Source organism: Chelon labrosus (genome assembly GCF_963514085.1).
Source record: "Chelon labrosus genome assembly, chromosome: 13".
In the NCBI taxonomy this organism is placed as follows: domain Eukaryota; kingdom Metazoa; phylum Chordata; class Actinopteri; order Mugiliformes; family Mugilidae; genus Chelon; species Chelon labrosus.
The window spans coordinates 11,629,756-11,648,904 of NC_140346.1; the positions used below are offsets into that span (position 1 = coordinate 11,629,756).

General features: G+C 43.4%; 2 protein-coding genes across 2 annotated transcripts; both read right to left on the reverse strand.

The window, feature by feature from the left end:
* Positions 1-268: 268 nt before the first annotated feature.
* LOC311498784 (uncharacterized protein) lies at positions 269-3,298 on the reverse strand. Its single transcript, XM_084559516.1, has 7 exons — positions 3,101-3,298; positions 1,698-1,763; positions 1,540-1,602; positions 1,303-1,374; positions 1,073-1,214; positions 616-752; positions 269-525 (listed from the first exon to the last, which is right to left on the reverse strand). The coding sequence occupies exons 2-7, from the start codon at positions 1,756-1,758 to the stop codon at positions 464-466; spliced, it is 537 nt and encodes a 178-aa protein (XP_084415642.1). The 5' UTR covers positions 1,759-1,763; positions 3,101-3,298; the 3' UTR covers positions 269-463.
* Positions 3,299-14,221: 10,923 nt separating this feature from the next.
* LOC311498515 (uncharacterized protein) lies at positions 14,222-16,475 on the reverse strand. The gene is made up of 7 exons (XM_084559145.1): positions 16,356-16,475; positions 15,656-15,721; positions 15,498-15,560; positions 15,260-15,331; positions 15,030-15,171; positions 14,573-14,709; positions 14,222-14,482 (listed from the first exon to the last, which is right to left on the reverse strand). The coding sequence occupies exons 2-7, from the start codon at positions 15,714-15,716 to the stop codon at positions 14,421-14,423; spliced, it is 537 nt and encodes a 178-aa protein (XP_084415271.1). The 5' UTR covers positions 15,717-15,721; positions 16,356-16,475; the 3' UTR covers positions 14,222-14,420.
* Positions 16,476-19,149: the final 2,674 nt, after the last annotated feature.

Here is a 19,149-nt window from a genome sequence, read left to right on the forward strand (position 1 = left end):
TTTGGTTGCTACTTTCGACCCCTTCATCCCATCTCCTACCTTTAATTCCCCTTAACCTGGTCAAAATAAAGATCTTTGGATATACTGCAGTGCAGTCTTGTTAGTGAAGTCAGAATTGTACATCTTTTAATGTGCAAAGACAATATCCTGGTTCCAAACCTTGATTCATCTAGAACTTTATTCATCCCTCCCTGTCAGTGTGCTGCATGAAAACCACATGCGGCCTTGTCAGTCAACGGATGGAAAAATTAAACTTTCTCAACATGGGTTAAGGTTTATAAAAATTTTATTTCAATCTTTAATCATCAAACTTCTTTACATATCCAAGCTTGGATCGTAGGCTACTGGTTAACAATCAGAAAACAAAGCAGAGAAATAACAGTTTTAACAATAATCAGGTTTTTTTTTTCCATTTATTCTGATTAATGATTGTAAAATATGTGATAGTACTTCAAGAGAGTCTTCAGTACGTGTTGTATTTCAGGATGATTTGCTCGTTGGATTTGGGAATGTAACATCCAATGCCTGCAAACAAGATCCACAGCACATTACCAGTTGAACTGTGTGTCATGGGTCATCAAGCAGACAGGTAATGGTTGTGGCTGACTCACTCACCAACATTCGGTCTTAAGATTTTGTTGTTCGGTTTCCTGACCAGAAGCTCCCAGTAGGTGCGATTTTCAAAACTACCAGGCAGACCGTTCACGCTCTCCAGGAACGGGCCGTAGTTTGGATCCTCTGTGTAGGTAAAGCTGGAAGGACGACAGAGGAGGACGTTTGAGGAGTTAAGACACAGTCAGATGCAAGTGTAATATTGTTGTCTACCTCTACTGCACAAAGTCACAGCATGACATTAAAAATGGAGATCAATATTAAGTAAAACAGAAATGAAAGCAAAAGTGACTCATGAGGACTGATATGGATCTAAATCTAACCAGTGAAACCTTAAAGTTGTCATTTCTAAAGACCTGGAAAATACACAGATGATTTCATTTTGACTCTGTGGTGCCTAACCACAACATTGCACAATATTAGCCAGCTGACAATCAAGATAAAAATCACAAGATCTTACCTAAAGCCTGAGCTGGACTCTTGCAGCCTCCTCAGCCCGCCCAGGAGGATCCCTCTGTAAACCACATAAGTGCTGAAGGTCTGATTGGGAGGGTTTGTCACAGAGTTTGCCACCAGGACGGTGATGTTAGTTTGACTGGGGACTGAAAAAAAAAAGAAGAAGGTCAAGTTTAGTACAGAAGATATAAAAAGGAGCCTGAAAAACTAGATGAACTGTCAAAGAGAGGCAACCTGTGGTGGGTTGATCGTCCTCCTCCTCCTCGCTTGATTCCCCAGAGCATTTACCTCCATGTCTGCCTGAATCTTTAAGGATACAACAAGAAAAGAAAATCACTTTACATTGTGCTGAGGGTTCGATTTGGAAGGTTTTTGCAGTTTGAAAACAGGACATGAGTTTTTGATTGGAGACCGAAAAAGGTGTTTAATGCGCAAGATGCAACGAGGAGCAGAAAAAAAAAACACGCGTACCTCCTCCGTCCAGCTCCTCCTCGCTCGAATCTCTGCCACGTTTACCTTCGTGCTTGCGAGACTCTTCAAGGGTAATACGAGAAAAGAAAATGACTGCATCACCATTCTTGGGCCAGAATTATTCATTCAGAAAAAATGAGAAAAAAACAACAACTCACTTTTAGCTTCAATCCCGGAAACCAGCAGAAGCAGCAACAAGGTGACACAGAGAATCTTCATTTTGGCTGAAGGACAGGCAGAGGACAAAATATACACCAAAAACATCATCCTTATATGATTTATTGGAAGAAGAAGGGCAGGAGTGCTACTATATGATCAATATTATTAAAAGTATTTTATTCAGTTCAAGAGTCATGTCTTAAAGCTTCAAGTTCATTTTTCTTGTCATTCAAACATATATTGTCACGTAGCCTACGAATAGAGCTTAACAAACAGATAATATTGCAGCTGAATCATTTTCCCATTACCTTGGTATTGTATAGTTATTTTTTAAAAGCTACCATTTCCTCAGTTTCATGAAATACCTCTGAGACAACACAAACACATCTGGGCCAAGTCCAGGCCACTTTTGGCACTTAAGGCTGAGATAGGGCATTGGCAGGCGTTGTGCGGGCCAGTGATGGCCCAGATTGAGCAGAATGGTGTGCGTGCACAAAAACCGGCCTGCCCAAATGGAATGCCATCACACTGCCTATACTGGTGTGATGGCAGTTAGACTTCTCTGGGTTTTTGCTATTTAGTAGTTTTAGTTCACTCTGAAAATTATCATTTCTTTCTTTTATTTATCCTTCTATTTTTTATATTTTTTTTTAATAGTCGAACCCGTTTACTTTACCCGTTGCTGGGTAAAGTATTAATAAACTGAACAGTAATTAATCTCTGATTATTTTGTTCAATAATTATTGGATGATAATTGCATATCACAAACTCAAGTCTAATTAAATCATGGCTCATGCACACAATGAAGTCATATCTGGTGCAATGACGCATACACATGCAGCAATCAGATATGCAATCCGTGTTGCGTATTTCTGCTTCTAACGGTGTGTTGCTGAAGTGGCCAATAGAGTACCTGTTCAAAGATATATGCATTTTATTTATTTGAGTAATATCTAGCTGCTAGACGTCAGTCTGGTTGTCTCTCAACTACTGGAAAAGAGGAAGAGTGAGAATATTATGTCAGTGAATTGATGTATTTTATTTTATTATTAATATTTATTTAGTTTTCTCCAGGTCACAATGCAGAAAAAAAGTTTTCCCTCCTTAGCTCTGTTCTTGATTCTGCATGAGGTAGCTTATCTTAGGTGAAATGTCTAGTGATGGATTTTTCATTGTAAATATATTGTCGTTTATTTATGTGAATTTATGCTCTTACAAATCTTGGGTGAGGGAGACAAGTGGCAGTAGTGTAGAAGCTGGTCTAATGTTTAAGTTCCGAGTCAATCTGTGATTCAGTGCAGGTAACAAAATTATCTAACAAAACTTCTTAGATTTCTCAATAAGTAAATTAGCAAGCTCAATTTAATATAGCAAAAAAAAAAAAAATGAAAACATTTCTTACCACAAACAGATGTGTAAGAGTGCAGGAGATGGTGTTCTCTCTGAGTAGATTATGGTCCCCTTGGATGAACTACGGGGCAGCAACTTTTATTCCTTTCCTCCATACGTCACCTCATTCTGAAACAAAGAATCGTCACATTACATAAGATTCCGTCCCTTGTCAATACCGGTTAGCCAGGTCACCGCGATAAACAAGTCTTGCAGAAGGCAAGTTGGTTTCAGGACACATGCCAAGATATGTACCATTTTGTTCAGCAACATCAGTGTATGAGGAAGAGCCCAGTGTGTATCATTTACTTGAGATACAATACACAATGTGGAAATAAAACCTTCCATTTCTTAGAAGACGAGGAAAAGTACAAAATTTCATTATGTCTGTGGGTGCGGTCAGAGAGCACAATGACTAATGTCACACAAAAGCATACTGGTTTATTTTTGACCTGGCCTCCAAATTCACTAGATCCCAAGGTGATCAAGTATCTGTGGGATGCACTGGAACAAGCCTGATCCACAGAGGTCCCTCCCCTCAACCCATAAGACCCAAAGGTCCCCACTAACAACATTCTGTTGTTAGTTCTGTTGTTCTAGCTTCCTCAATTAGGCATTATAAATTATTCCTGGCACAGATTGAGGAGTGATAAGAATCTGACAGATGTTCAAGTGTGACGCAAAGAGCCTGTGTTTATCAGCTACAGTGAAACCATATGGTACACAGCACCATCCTTATTGTAAACTAGTTTTCCGGTACACCACGTTTTGTCTTACGTTTTTCACGGCCTCACATCAGAATGTTATTGTGTGCAGGGATGGTTCCCACCACTCCATTTAAACGGAAATACAGAACAGTATGCCTCTAATCAATTTACACCTCCACATCAGTCTCATGGTACCATACGCTCCTGTGGTTAAAGGATCATGACGCATGGATTTTCATCTTATAGGCAATCTTATTTAAGGTCTCGTCTCGTCTCGTCTCGTCTTCTTCCGCTTATCCGGGTCCGGGTCGAGGGGGAAGCAGCTTCAGCAGGGAAGCCCAGACAGCCCTCTCCCCGGCCACTTCAGCCAGCTCCTCCGGAGGAACCCCCAGGCGTTCCCAGGCCAGACGAGAGATATAATCCCTCCATCGTGTCCTGGGTCAGCCCCGAGGTCTTCTACCGGTGGGACATGCCCGAAACACCTCTCCCGGTAGGTGTCCGGGAGGCATCCTTACCAGATGCCCTAGCCACTTCAACTGACTCCTCTCGACGTGGAGGGGCAGCAGCTCTACTCTGAGCTCCTCCCGTATGTCCGAGCTCCTTACCCTATCTCTAAGGCTGAGCCCAGCCACCCTACGAAGGAAATTCATTTCGGCCGCATGTATTCGCGATCTTGTTCTTTCGGTCATTACCCAAAGTTCATGACCATAGGTGAGGATTGGAACGTAGATCGACCGGTAAATTGAGAGCTTCGCCTTTCGGCTTAGCTCTCTCTTCACCACGACGGACTGGTTAAGCATCCGCATCACTGCAGATGCCGCTCCGATCCGCCTGTCGATCTCCCGCTCCCTCTTACCCTCACTCGTGAACAAGACCCCGAGAACTCCTCCACGTGAGGCAGGACCTCCTCCCCGACCCGGAGTGGGCAATCCACCCTTTTCCGACTGAGGACCATGGCCTCAGACTTGGAGGTGCTGATCTTCATCCCAGCCGCTTCACACTCGGCTGCGAACCGCCTCAACAAGAGCTGGAGGTCGTTGTTCGATGAAGCTAAGAGGACCACGTCATCTGCAAAAAGCAGAGACGAGATCCTCCGATCACCGAACACGATACCCTCCCCCACCCGGCTGCGCCTAGAAATTCTGTCCATAAAAATTATGAACAGAACTGGTGACAAAGGGCAGCCCTGGCGGAGTCCAACCCTCACTGGGAACAGGTCCGACTTACTACCGGCTACACGGACGAAACTCGCACTCCTTTGGTACAGGGACTGAATGGCCCTTAGTAAGGGACCATCCACCCCGTACTCCCGGGGCAGCCCCCACAGGATGCTTCTGGGGACACGGTCGTAAGCCTTCTCCAGATCCACAAAAAACATGTGGACTGGTTGGGCAAACTCCCATTTCCCCTCCAGCACCCTAGTGAGGGTAAAGAGCTGGTCCATGGTTCCACGTCCGGGACGAAAACCGCATTGTTCCTCCTCAATCTGAGGTTCAACCATCGACCGGACCCTCTTTTCCAGCACCCTGGCATAGACCTTGCCGGGGAGGCTGAGGAGTGTGATCCCCCTATAGTTGGAACACACCCTCTGGTCCCCTTTTTTAAAGATGGGGACCACCACCCCGGTCTGCCACTCCAGAGGTACTGCCCCCGATGTCCACGCAATGTTGCAGAGACGTGTCAGCCAGGACAGCCCTACAACATCCAGAGCCTTAAGATACCCAGGGCAGATCTCATCCGCTCCCGGAGCTCCGCCGCCGCGGAGTTGTTTCACTACCTCGGCGACTTCTGCCCCAGAGATTGGACGATCCCACCCCAGGCCCTCTGGCTCTGTTTCCTCTATGGAATACGTGTTGGTGGGATTGAGGAGCTCCTCAAAGTATTCCTTCCACCGCCCGACGATATCCCCAGGTGATGTCAGCAGCTCACCACCCCCACTGAGAACAGTGTGAGCGTGTTGCTGCCTACCACCCCTGAGGCGCCGGACGGTTTGCCAGAACCTCTTCGGAGCCGATCGATAGTTTTCTTCCATAGCCTCACCGAACTCCTCCCACGCCCAAGTTTTTGCCTCAGCGACTGCCCTTGCCGCATACCGCCTGGCCATCCGGTACCGGTCAGCTGCTTCAGGAGACCCACAGACCAGCCATGCCCTGTAGGCCTCCTTCTTCAGCCTGACGGCTCCCGCCGCACCAGCGACCTTGTGGCCGCAACTTACAACAGCTGCCTCCACAATGGCGGAGCGGAACATGGCCCATTCGGACTCAATGTCCCCCACCACCCCCGGGACGTGGTTGAAGCTCTGCCAGAGGTGGGAGTTGAAGACCATCTTGACAGGTTCTTCCACCAGGCGTTCCCAGCAGACCCTCACTACTCATTTGGGCCTACCAGGTCTGCGTGGCGTCTTCCCCTGCCATCTGATCCAACTCACCACCAGGTGGTGATCAGTTGACAGCTCTGCTCCTCTCTTTACCCGAGTGTCCAGAACATACGGTCGCAGGTCAGATGATACGACTACAAAGTCAATCATCGACCTACGACCCAGGCCGTCATGGTGCCAAGAGCACCGATGAACAACCTTATGTTCGAACATGGTGTTAGTTATGGACAGACTGCAACTCGCACAGAAGTCCAATAACTGAACACCGCTCGGGTTCAGATCAGGCAGGCCGTTCCTCCCAATCACGCCCCTCCAGGTCGTTGCCCACATGAGCGTTGAAGTCTCCCAGCAGGACAATGGAGTCCCCAGTCGGGGTGCCATCCAGCGTCCGTCCTAGGGCCTCCAAAAAGGGCGGGAACTCTGAACTGCTGTTCGGTGTATATGCGCAGACAACAGTCAGGACCGGTCCCCCGACCCGATGGCGCAGGGAAGCAACCCTTTCGTCCACCCGGGAGAACCCCAACGTACAGGCGGATAGTCCAGGGGCAAGCAAAAAGCCCACCACGGCCTTCCGCCTCTCACCTGGAACAACTCCAGCAAAGAAGAGAGTCCAACCCCTCTCAAGGACTTGGGTTCCAGACCCGACGCTATGTGTCGAGGTGAGGCCGACTATATCTAGTCGATAGCGCTCAACCTCTTCCACAAGCTCCGTCTCCTTCCCCGCCAGAGGGGTGACATTCCATGTTCCAAAAGCCAGCTTCCATAACCGAGGATCAGACCGCCAAGGCCCCCGCCTTGGTCTGCTGCCCGATCCACACAGCACCGGACCCTTCATAATCCTCCTGCAGGTGGTGGGCCTACAGGGAGGCAAGCCCGTGTCTCCCGTTCGGGCTGGGCCCGGCCGGACCCTATGGGCGAAGGCCCGGCCACCAGGCGCTCGCCCACGAGCCCCAGCCCCAGGCCTGGCTCCAGGGTGGGGCCCCGGTAACCCTCCGGGCCGGGTACACAGGCTCTTCTTGTTATTTCTCATGAAGGGTCTTCTGAACCGTTCTTTGTCTGGCCCTTCGCCTAAGACCAGTCTGCCTTGGGAGACCCTACCAGGGGCAAATTGCCTGCTGTCAGCATAGCTCCTAGGGTCATTAGGACACTCAAACTCCTCCACCACGATAAGGTGACGGTTCAAGGAGGAGCTTATTTAAGGTAATTCAACAAAACTGTCTATTTTTATTTGTGTTTGTTATTATTTTTAATGTGTTATCATTGTTTCCAGTATTTGTGGTATTATGAAAAACTATGGGAGAAGTCTTCTCTTCTGGTTCTCCAAATATTCTGCAGCATCACTTAAAGGGCTGCAATTACATCAAATCACACTTCTGATGGTAGCTGAAAGTTGGCAACCTTGTACCTCAGCATTTCATTGCGAGGCTGTGGAAATGAGATTTCAAAAAGTAAAAGGACAAGCTGTAGCAGCATACGAGTACATGCGAGTTAGTCCAGCTCAAGGCTTCTCAAACGTTCATAATTAAATAAATAGATAAATAACTGGTATTTAGGATCTAGTCATCACATACAAAAATGTGAGCTTTGATTCCTTCCTTTCTTTATATTCATTTCACTCTGTCACAACTTGAAATGGTGAAATGAGTATTGGGTGGTTAACCCCCCAGGTCTACAAGCACCAACAACGCCTCTGCAGTGCAAGGTAAACGGCATATTCATGTATTCAGCGAGAAAGCCAAAGCTACAGGACTGGGACAAATGTTTCCAGCGGAGGACAGGATGTGTTCAGTCAGATATATCTGTTAGATCACCGGCTTCTTATGTGTCGTTGAGTACCTGCTGCTGTCCTGGTTAGGTCAGTGAAGTGCGTGAACACAGGGATGGTGAATCATTTCTGGTGTTTACAGTTTGAACCTGAAAATCTGTCGCAGCGGGTGACGCAAGGCTGGAACTGAAATTGTCCGTGATGTCCGGGTGAGGCCGCAAAGGCAGAGGAACTGGTCACAAGTTAATAGTTTCACTCCTTTCCTTTGAATGAACCTGTTGGCTTTTTTTGGGAATCACATGTTGACAGGTTCATATTGTAACTCTGTAGATCCTACACAAGAGGGAGCCATACATAAAGCAATATTCAATATCAATGTTCACGCAAGATTTAGACTCATTCGTTATGAATCTTTGCAGTATGAACATCTGTTTAGCAGCCTGCTAAGAGCACAGATAGGCTAGAGTTGAATGCGAGTAGCAGCTCATGGAGCTCAGAGCATCAAAATGGGTAAAAGTTTCTGTGTTGTTCCCTTTGACTCTTGACTCTAAAGCACCTTTCTGAACCAACAACAAAAACATTTCAATTTCAGTGCCCGAGGATGAACCCTACCAAACTGGGTCTGTGCAGAATGTAATAAAATATCTTTGTATTTTCAGTTTGCGGCTCAGCGAGCCTCATGGGGTGGACTTAGCTGTGGATATATGACACCTACTCTCGTTGCCTCGTTCAACCTCAGGCTTCTGAGCGACATCCCTTTCCTGGAACAGACTATACTGTAGAGTAAGTGGAACAAACACGCCCAGACTTCTTTTATCTTTGCTGCCTACGAGATGCAGTAGAATAACTTTTCATGCCATCAACACTAACACTCCTAAATCTACAATCACACAAGAGAATGAACAAGTAATTCTCTAACTGTTAGTGTGGTATATAGAAAAAAAATTTAATTGAACTAATGCTTTTATAATTTGCCTTTCATTTGATAAAGTAATGAAGAAAATAGTAAGGAAGGCAGGAAAGACAAGGTAAGATCTAGAAAGCAATAACAATAACGCTGATACAGGACACAACTATGAAATACAAGATGTGCTCCAGAGATTCAAGATTAAATGTTTTATTGTCAGTGTAATATATGTATATATATATATATATATCTATATATATATATATAGATATATATATATAAACAAGACGCAAGAGAAATCTGTTAAATCAAATGCTAAAGAGCTTAAAACCTGAGTTTTAAAAGTGCTCTGTGCGTTGTGCTGCAGATACAGTCAGTGGGAGTGATGGGGAGCTGAGGCAGTGTATGAGCTGTTTATGAGGGTGGAAACTGTTTCAAAGGTCCCTGCTCAGGAGTCACTAACAGATGACGGGCTGCGTTTGAGCAGATATGTCAGAGATATCATGAGCAGTCAACTAAAAGCATGGGCAAAACTGTGGGAAGTAAGCAACTGCCTAGGGACACCCAGGATTCCCAAGAGTTGCTATTTGAGCGTAAACAACATACTCCTTTCTAGTATGACATGTCCTTCAGCTCCTGCAGGCTGTGTCAATATGCTTACATAAGATGAGAAGATACGAGAAAGTAAGAAGGACTACTGGTTTTTTTTTGTTTAGTTTTTTTGCTGCTAATTTGTGATGGATGTAGTGCTAACACTAATAGAATACACCGATCAGCCACAACATTAAAACCACTGACAGGAGAAGTAAATAACATTGACCGTCTTGTGACAATCCTATGTTCTGCTGGGAAACTTTTGGACCTGGCATTCACATGGATGCTACTTAGACACCCACCTAGACCAGACCACGCAACCCCACCCCATAGCAATGACACTCTTTGGTGGCAGCAGCCATCCCCAGCAGGATGCATCCTGACAGAGACACGCGCAGAAAATGAAAAACAGCAGAAGGTGTTGACCTGGCCTCCAAATTCACTAGATCCCAAACTGATCAAGTATCTGTGGGATGATCCGCAGAGGCCCCTCCCCTCAACCCATAGGACCCAAAAGCCCCCAGTAACAACATTCTGCAGCTAGACACCACAGGACACCCTCAGTAGGCCCATGTCCATTCTCTGATGAGTCACAACTGTTTTGCAGGGACAAGGGAGACCTACACTATTAGGAAGGTGGTCATAATGTTATGCCTGATGTGTGTATATGGCATAGTATGAAAGTGGTAATTTTTGTTAGTGTAAGAAACCATAAACAAGGACTACTGTTTTTAAGCCAGTATTTTATCTCTTCCTCTACATTGCAGGTAGTGTGATACTGTATGGCCACAGCAAAACACTATGATGTGAAACCATTAGCAATTGGGCAGACAGACAGGCCCTCCCTGAGAGTATAATAAGGCCTGTTTTATTTACACATCAACAGCAGTGAATGAATGTTCTCCTCCACCCATTTTAGGTTTTAATCCAGACAAATGCAGAGGTTTAGAACACAAACACAAGCATCAAAAAGAATGAAGACACTCCTCCCATCGTTTATTCAGTCATTTCTGGGAGCCATCAGTGTCTTCGGCTTTGACGACATACAAGTCCCTTGTCTGGTTATATGATTATAAAACTACTACAATGATGACATAATTAAAAGATAAACATTTCTTTCTTTTCTCCTGTGCTTGAACAGACACTGACACACAACGCAGCAGCCCAACTCAAAAGGTAGCCATTAGAGGATCCGAGGTAAACTCTGAACGCTCTGCTCCCGTTTTTCACTTTTCCTATAACCAGCTGTTCAGGGAGACGAGCTTGTTTACATTTCCAGATGACAGCGACGACTCTTCTGCTGCACAATGTGTCCTACCAACATGAGATAAAAATCAACAACAGCTCTAAACTCCCTGTGCAGCACATCAGTTTCAGGCTGTGTACTGGAACTATCGGCTTATATTGTGGTTATTTTGTTGTAAATGTAAACACTATATTCTGATTCCTGACACGAGCATAAGCCCTTCTAATGGTTTTGCGAAACCCAAATACGGTAGCTGGGACATTGTATTCCGGTCCATGCTGATTACTTGTGCAGATGTGGTTTCAGACATATACAAACAGAAAAACTGCGGGTGCTGACCTTCATCAGGGTGCCACTCTTAACGTCAGTATTTAAGGTCGATTTTGACACACAAACAGATCCCAACAGTAGGCGGTAATCAGACAACAGGACACTAGCATTTATCATGTATATGGTAGTCTGACTGACCAGATCTTTCTGTGTTGTATGTAAAGGCCATAATATGAGACAATTCTCATAACCATGATACTGGTGCACGTCTTAACACGTCAGTTGTATCATACTATATATGATACATGAGTGTCTGAGACCTCTGCACCAACCACATAATCAATACTTACCTAAAAACACTGTCATACACAATTTAATACTTGTCAACTACCCCCTACTGGATATATCCATGCTCTGCAGTCAGTAGGAGGCAGCTATTTATAATATGGCTGCTTTCATGAATTGACTTTCCAGATTTTTTTGCTGAGAAATCTTTGCTAATTTTGAAAAGGTTACGGTAAAAAAAATTATTTTATTCTGTTACTGACATTTCTCTCATATTTCCCTCTATAAACCTTTAATTTGTTGAAGCAAATTACCTCAATAATTCATGCATTATTTTACAGTAAAATCATGTTCAACCGTCTGATTACCAGTCTACTGTTAATCCAGGTGTGCCTGACCTCAGTAATTTTACAACTTGAAATCTATTTTTCAATCCTCTAATTTTTTACAGATAAGTGTGAAATGTGTGTACTAATCACCTTTGCTTATTAAGGACAGTGTGTACACTAATTTGATCACATCATCAGTATTAAAATACACAATGACCCAAATCAGGTTCATTTGTCATTATAATTAAAATAAAATGGTCCTCATAATGAGGCACACGTACAGTCAATCATGATTCTTGATTTGTGGTAGCGTGAAAATCTGACTGGAAATATCTTTATGACTTTGTGTTGGTGATAGCATTGATCGATTGATCGACTGTAAATACAGATTAATGTTCGGCTGTTGTCCCCGACCATGCCGTAGTTTTGATAGACATGTCCTCAGACTCTTGTGTGTGTCATCTCTACTGATTTGAAGCCATGGCTGTCCCCACCAGTGGCCTGTATCTGTCCAGCACAAAACTGTATGGAGAATAAAATGACATAAATTCTACGTTTTGCTGTAGATGTATTTGAACGCATTTACTTCTGTCTGGTTTGTCCACCTAACCAATTATGCTTTGATCAGGATAACATAAAAATCTGAAACAGTGACTAACTCTGCTCCAAAGAATCACTGCTATTATTTATTCATTGTCTCCTTATGTGTTTTTATATTTTTCTCACAGACCACAGCTACCTGCTTGCAACATCTGCGATGCATGTTTCTTCTAACATGAAAATTCATTCACCAACTCTGAATGATAAAGGAGCCTAATCTTTACTTTATATTGTTATCATTTGAAAACTAAGACTGGAATTGCAGTAGGATGAAGTAATGAATGATGAGAAAGACAAATACTTCTCTTGTTTCTCTTCTGTCCTCCTACAAACTGACAGTAACAACATGTTGAATGTTTTTCTAAAATGGGCTCTTAAGTTGTAGAACTAGAACAGTATACTTTTATATTGTCTGGAACAGAGACATGTTTTTCCTTTATTCACTCATGTGCTTCACAGTTTTAGATTTGTGATTAAACAATTCCAGTGAAGTAGGGATCCATTTTGGTATGACCAGAAAGAAATTTCTCCACTTTCCCCCAATTTCAGGCTGCCATTATGGCTGTGATGACCTGTGCACATATCAGGCATAACATTATGACCACCTTCCTGATATTGTGTAGGTCTCCCTTGTGCCTCCAAAACAGTTGTGACTCATCAGAGAATGGACATGGGCCTTCTGAGGGTGTCCTGTGGTGTCTGGCAACAGAATGTTGTTAGTGGGGGCCTTTGGGTCTTATGGGTTGAGGGGAGGGGCATCTGTGGACCATCCTACAGATACTTGATCAGTTTGGGATCTAGTGAATTTGGAGGCCAGGTCAACAAATTGTGCTACCGTTTTTGTGTGTGTGCATGTGTCAGGCTGCATCCTGCTGGGGATGGCTGCTGCCATCAAGGAGTGTCATTGCTATGGGGTGGGGGTGTCTGGTCTGGTCTAGGTGAGTGGTAGATGTCTAAGTAACATCCACATAAATGCCGAGTCCAAAAGTTTCCCAGCAGAACATTGAATTGTAACAAGATGGTCAATGTTATGTACTTCTCCTGTCAGTGGTCATAATGTTGTGACTGATCGGTGCATGACTGCAGTGGGTATTGGCTAACCTATCTTTACTGATGGTGTAACTGCTGATGATAGCAGATATAATTCTGATAATTCCTCATCATCTTGAGCTCAGCTCACAAATACCTTTAAATAACATCTGTATTGTGGAATTAAGTCACACGTGAATCATTTGATGACGAATTTAACTGTAGTGCGTAGGAGCAAATCAAGGAAAACACATGTCTTTGTTGCGATTATTATTATTATTATTATTATTATTATTGCGGTTTTATTCAGTACATCTTCTAGTTGCCATGACAAATGACAGCTGGATTTAGTGTTCTCATTCAATCTATTAAGACAGTTTACAAAGTTTAGTATCATTTCCTGGTTTTACATCAGATCCAGTTGTTTAAAAGTGCCACACTGAGGCAGTACTGAGCTGCATTTACAGGAGGGCCCTGTGTCCCTGTTTCTCCTGTGTTGCCTGATCAGGGGGCGTGTCTTTCAGAGTGGCTGGGCGTGGCTTCCGGGGACTGCAGACACACCTCAGGATCAGTTTGACTGGAGTTTGACGCTGGATTGTCTGCTTTCGTGTGGTCTCTTGCCTGTTATCCAGTTCTCTCAATTGTTCCCCACCTCATGGACATCTCCTTTGCTCTGTAATTTGTGTTTTCCCTGACCTGAGGGTTATGCGATTTCTGTTCCTGATTTATAAGTTTAAAGTTCTTTTGTTTCCTCCTTCCTCCTCCCCCGGTGTCTGCATTTGGTTGCTACCTTCGATCCCTTCATCCCATCTCCTAATTTTCCTTCCCTTTAACCTGGTTAAAATAAAGGTCTTTGTGCGGTGTGGTCTTGTTAGTGAAGTCAGAATTGTACATCTTTTAATGTGCAAAGACAATATCCTGGTTGCAAACCTTGATTCATGTAGAACTTTATTCATCCCTCCCTGTCAGGTTGCTGCATGAAAACCACGTGCGGCCTTGTCAGTCAACAGATGGAAAAATTAAACTTTCTCAACATGGGTTAAGGTTTATAAAAATTTTATTTCAATCTTTAATCATCAAACTTCTTTACATATCCAAGCTTGGATCGTAGGCTACTGATTAACAATCAGAAAACAAAGCAGAGAAATAACAGTTTTTCAGGTTTTTTTTCCATTTATTCTGATTAATGATTGTAAAATATGTGATAGTACTTCAAGAGAGTCTTCAGTACGTGTTGTAATTCAGGATGATTTGCTCGTTGGATTTGGGAATGTAACATCCAATGCCTGCAAACAAGATCCACAGCACATTATCAGTGGAACTGTGTGTCATGGGTCATCAAGCAGACAGGTTACGGTTGTGGCTGACTCACTCACCAACATTCGGTCTTAAGATTTTGTTGTTCGGTTTCCTGACCAGAAGCTCCCAGTAGGTGCGATTTTCAAAACTACCAGGCAGACCGTTCACGCTCTGCAGGAACGGGCCGTAGTTCGGATCCTCTGTGTAGGTAAAGCTGGAAGGACGACAGAGGAGGACGTTTGAGGAGTTAAGACACAGTCAGATGCAAGTGTAATATTGTTGTCTGCCTCTACTGCACAAAGTCACAGCAGGACATTAAAAATGGGTTACAATATTAAGTAAAACAGAAATGAAAGCAAAAGTGACTCATGTAGACTTGGATGGATCTAAATCTAACCAGTGAAACCTTAAAGTTGTCATTTCTAAAGACCTGGAAAATACACTGTTGATTTCATTTTAACTCTGTGGTGCCTAACCACAACATTGCACAATATTAGCCAGCTGACAATCAAGATAAAAATCACAAGATCTTACCTGAAACCTGAGCTGGACTCTTGCAGCCTCCTCAGCCCACCCAGGAGGATCCCTCTGTAAACCACATAAGTGCTGAAGGTCTCATTGGGAGGGTTTGTCACAGAGTTTGCCACCAGGACGGTGATGTTAGTTTGACTGGGGACTGAAAAAAAAAAGAAGAAGGTCAAGTTTAGTACAGAAGATATAAAAAGGAGCCTGAAAAACTAGATGAACTGTCAAAGAGAGGCAACCTGTGGTGGGTTGATCGTCCTCCTCCTCCTCGCTTGATTCCCCAGAGCATTTACCTCCATGTCTGCCTGAATCTTTAAGGATACAACAAGAAAAGAAAATCACTTTACATTGTGCTGAAGGTTCGATTTGGAAGGTTTGTTGCAGTTTGAAAACAGGACATGAGTTTTTGATTGGAGACTGAAAAAGGTGTTTAATGCGCAAGATGCAACGAGGAGCAGAAAAAAAAAACACGCGTACCTCCTCCGTCTCGCTCCTCCTCGCTCGAATCTCTGCCACGTTTACCTTCGTGCTTGCGAGACTCTTCAAGGGTAATACGAGAAAAGAAAAGGACTGCATCACCATTCTTGGGCCAGAATTATTCATTCAGAAAAAATGAGAAAAAAACAACAACTCACTTTTAGCTTCAATCACGGAAACCAGCAGAAGCAGCAACAAGGTGACACAGAGAATCTTCATTTTGGCTGAAGGACAGGCAGAGGACAAAATATACACCAAAAACATCATCCTTATATGATTTATTGGAAGAAGAAGGGCAGGAGTGCTACTATATGATCAATATTATTAAAAGTATTTTATTCAGTTCAAGAGTCATGTCTTAAAGCTTCAAGTTCATTTTTCTTGTCATTCAAACATATATTGTCACGTAGCCTACAAATAGAGCTTAACAAACAGATAATATTGCAGCTGAATCATTTTCCCATTACCTTGGTATTGTATAGTTATTTTTTTTAAAGCTACCATTTCCTCTCAGTTTCATGAAGTATCTCCATAATCTGAGACAACACAAACACATTTGGGCCAAGTCCAGGCCACTTTTAGCACTTAAGGTTGAGATAGGGCGCTGGCAGGCATTGTGCGGGCCAGTGATGGCCCAGATTTCATGAGCAGAATGGTGTGCGTGCACAAAAACTGGCCTGCCCAAATGGAACGTCATCACACTGCCTATAATGTTCTGTCTAATGTTTAAGTTCCGAGTCAATCTGTGATTCAGTGCAGGTAACAAAATCCTCTAACAAAACTTTTAAGATTTCTCAATAAGTAAATTAGCAAGCTCAATTTAACATAGCAAAAAAAATAAATGAAAACATTTCTTACCACAAACAGATGTGTAAGAGTGCAGGAGATGGTGTTCTCTCTGAGTAGATTATGGTCCCCTTGGATGAACTACGGGGCAGCAACTTTTATTCCTTTCCTCCATACGTCACCTCATTCTGAAACAAAGAATCGTCACATTACATAAGATTCCGTCCCTTGTCAATACCGGTTAGCCAGGTCACTGCGATAAACAAGTCTTGCAGAAGGCAAGTTCGGTTTCAGGACACCTGCCAAGATATGCATCATTTTGTTCAGCAACACCAGTGTATGAGGAAGTGCCCAGTGTGTATCATTTACTTGAGAAACAATACACAATGTGGAAATAAAACCTTCCCTTTCTTAGAAGACGAGGAAAAGTACAACATTTCATTATGTCAGTGGGTGCGGTCAGAGAGCACAATGACTAATGTCACACAAACGCATACTGGTTTATTGATCACAAGTCAGACAATGTATGAGCAGTGATGTTTTTGCTGTGTTGCTTCCGCACTCGAGACTTCAGCTTCCGTTTACACGTCCACATCAGAACAGCACTGCAGCCTTCTTTACAGCTTCAGTTGAGATAAACAAACAAAATGTTTTCTAACAAACTACTTGTGACTTGTGTATATATATACATGCCCATGTCTATTCTCTGATGAGTCACAACTGTTTTGGAGGCACAAGGGAGACATGCGCAATATTAGGAAGGTGGTCATAATGTTATATCTGATCGTGTAGGCACATTTCAGTGCCAACAACAGAATACACAGTATACAATATATATAGTTGCATTAACATATACTGTATCTACCTGAAATAACAAAGCATCCAGTATCTGTCTTTAAAACAGTTTCTTTTGGCTGTAGGCCTAATACAGGCTGAAATCTAAAAATGACTACAACTACAAAGCTACTGCTGACTTTAACAGGAAAGATTAACAAGTTTCATCTATAACAACTGTAGTCTGGACTTTGTTAATGAGTTCAAGTTTAGTTTGCTTCCTCCGCCGCTTTCAAGGGAATTTTGCTCCGTGTTATGAAATACCTCCAGATTTACACAGCAGCCGGATGCATGTCAGCGTCTCCTAGCTTCCTCAATTAGGCATTATAAATTATTCCTGGCACGGATTGAGGAGTGATAAGAATCTGACAGACGTCCACGTGTGACACAAAGAGCCGGTGTGTATCAGCTACAGTGAAACCATATGGTACACAGCACCATCCTTATTGTAAACTAGTTTTCCGGTACACCACGTTTTGTCTTACGAAGATTTTTCTTTTTTCACGGCCTCGCATCAGGATATTATTGTGTGCAGGGATGGTTCCCACCACTCCATTTAAACGGAAATACAGAACAGTATGCCTCTAATCAATTTATACCTCCGCATCAGTCTCATGGTACCATACGCTCCTGTGGTTAAAGGATCATGACGCATGGATTTTCATCATATAGGCAATCTTATTTAAGGTAATTCAACAAAACTGTCAAAAAAAATTTTCATTTGTGTTTGTTATTATTTTTAATGTGTTATCATTGTTTCCAGTATTTGTGGAATTATGAAATACTATGGGATATCTCCAAATATTCTGCAGCATCACTTAAAGGGCTGCAATTACATCAAATCACACTTCAGATGGTAGCTGAAAGTTGGCAACCTTGTACCTCAGCATTTCATTGCGAGGCTGTGGAAATGAGATTTCAAAAAGTAAAAGGACAAGCTGTAGCAGCATACGAGTACATGCGAGTTAGTCCAGCTCAAGGCTCCTCAAACGTTCATAATTAAATAAATAGATAAATAACTGGTATTTAGGATCTAGTCATCACATACAAAAATGTGAGCTTTGATTCCTTCCTTTCTTTATATTCATTTCACTCTGTCACAACTTGAAATGGTGTGAGCATTGGGTGGTTAACCCCCCAGGTCTTCAAGCACCCAGAACGCCTCTGCAGTGCAAGGTAAACGGCATATTCATGTATTCAGCGAGAAAGCCAAAGCTACAGGACTGGGACAAATGTTGCCAGCGGAGGACAGGATGTGTTCAGTCAGATATATCTGTTAGATCACCGGCTTCTTATGTGTCGTCGTTGAACACTGAGTACCTGCTGCTGTCCTGGTTAGGTCAGTGAAGTGCGTGAACACAGGGATGGTGAATCATTTCTGGTGTTTACAGTTTGAACCTGAAAATCTGTCGCAGCGGGTGACGCAAGGCTGGAACTGAAATTGTCCGTGATGTCCGGGTGAGGCCATACCAGTTAGTGAACACGCACAATGCAAAGGCAGAGGAACTGGTCAGAAGTTAATAGTTTCATTCCTTTCCTTTGAATGAACCCGTTGTTTGGCCTTTTTTGGGAATCACATGTTGACAGGTTCATATTGTAAGTCTGTAGATCCTCCACAAGAGGGAGCCATACAAAAAGCAATATTCAATATCAACGTTCACGCAAGATTTAGACTCATTCGTTATGAATCTTTGCAGTATGAACATCTGTTTAGCAGCCTGCTAAGAGCACAGATAGGCTAGAGTTGAATGCGAGTAGCAGCTCATGGAGCTCAGAGCATCAAAATGGGTAAAATTTTCTGCGTTGTTCCCCTTGACTCGACTCTAAAGCACCTTTCTGAGCCAACAACAAAAACATTTCAATTTCAGTGCCCGAGGATGAACCCTACCAAACTGGGTCTGTGCGGAATGTAATAAAATATCTTTGTATTTTCAGTTTGCGGCTCAGCGAGCCTCATGGGGTGTACTTAGCTGCGGATATATGATCACCTACTCTCGTGGCCTCGTTCAACCTCAGGCTTCTGAGCGACATC

Bases quoted from the DNA above. Each gene is read 5' to 3' on its own strand.
- LOC311498784 (XM_084559516.1), bottom strand. From the start codon at position 1,758: ATGAAGATTCTCTGTGTCACCTTGTTGCTGCTTCTGCTGGTTTCCGGG. The intron at 1,215-1,302 runs GTTGCCTCTCTT...TTTTTTTTTCAG, and splicing joins GGACGATCAACCCACCACAG to TCCCCAGTCAAACTAACATC. The intron at 526-615 runs GTGAGTGAGTCA...TCTTGTTTGCAG, and splicing joins AATCTTAAGACCGAATGTTG to GCATTGGATGTTACATTCCC.
- LOC311498515 (XM_084559145.1), bottom strand. From the start codon at position 15,716: ATGAAGATTCTCTGTGTCACCTTGTTGCTGCTTCTGCTGGTTTCCGTG. The intron at 15,172-15,259 runs GTTGCCTCTCTT...TTTTTTTTTCAG, and splicing joins GGACGATCAACCCACCACAG to TCCCCAGTCAAACTAACATC. The intron at 14,710-15,029 runs GTAAGATCTTGT...TCGTCCTTCCAG, and splicing joins GAGTCCAGCTCAGGTTTCAG to CTTTACCTACACAGAGGATC.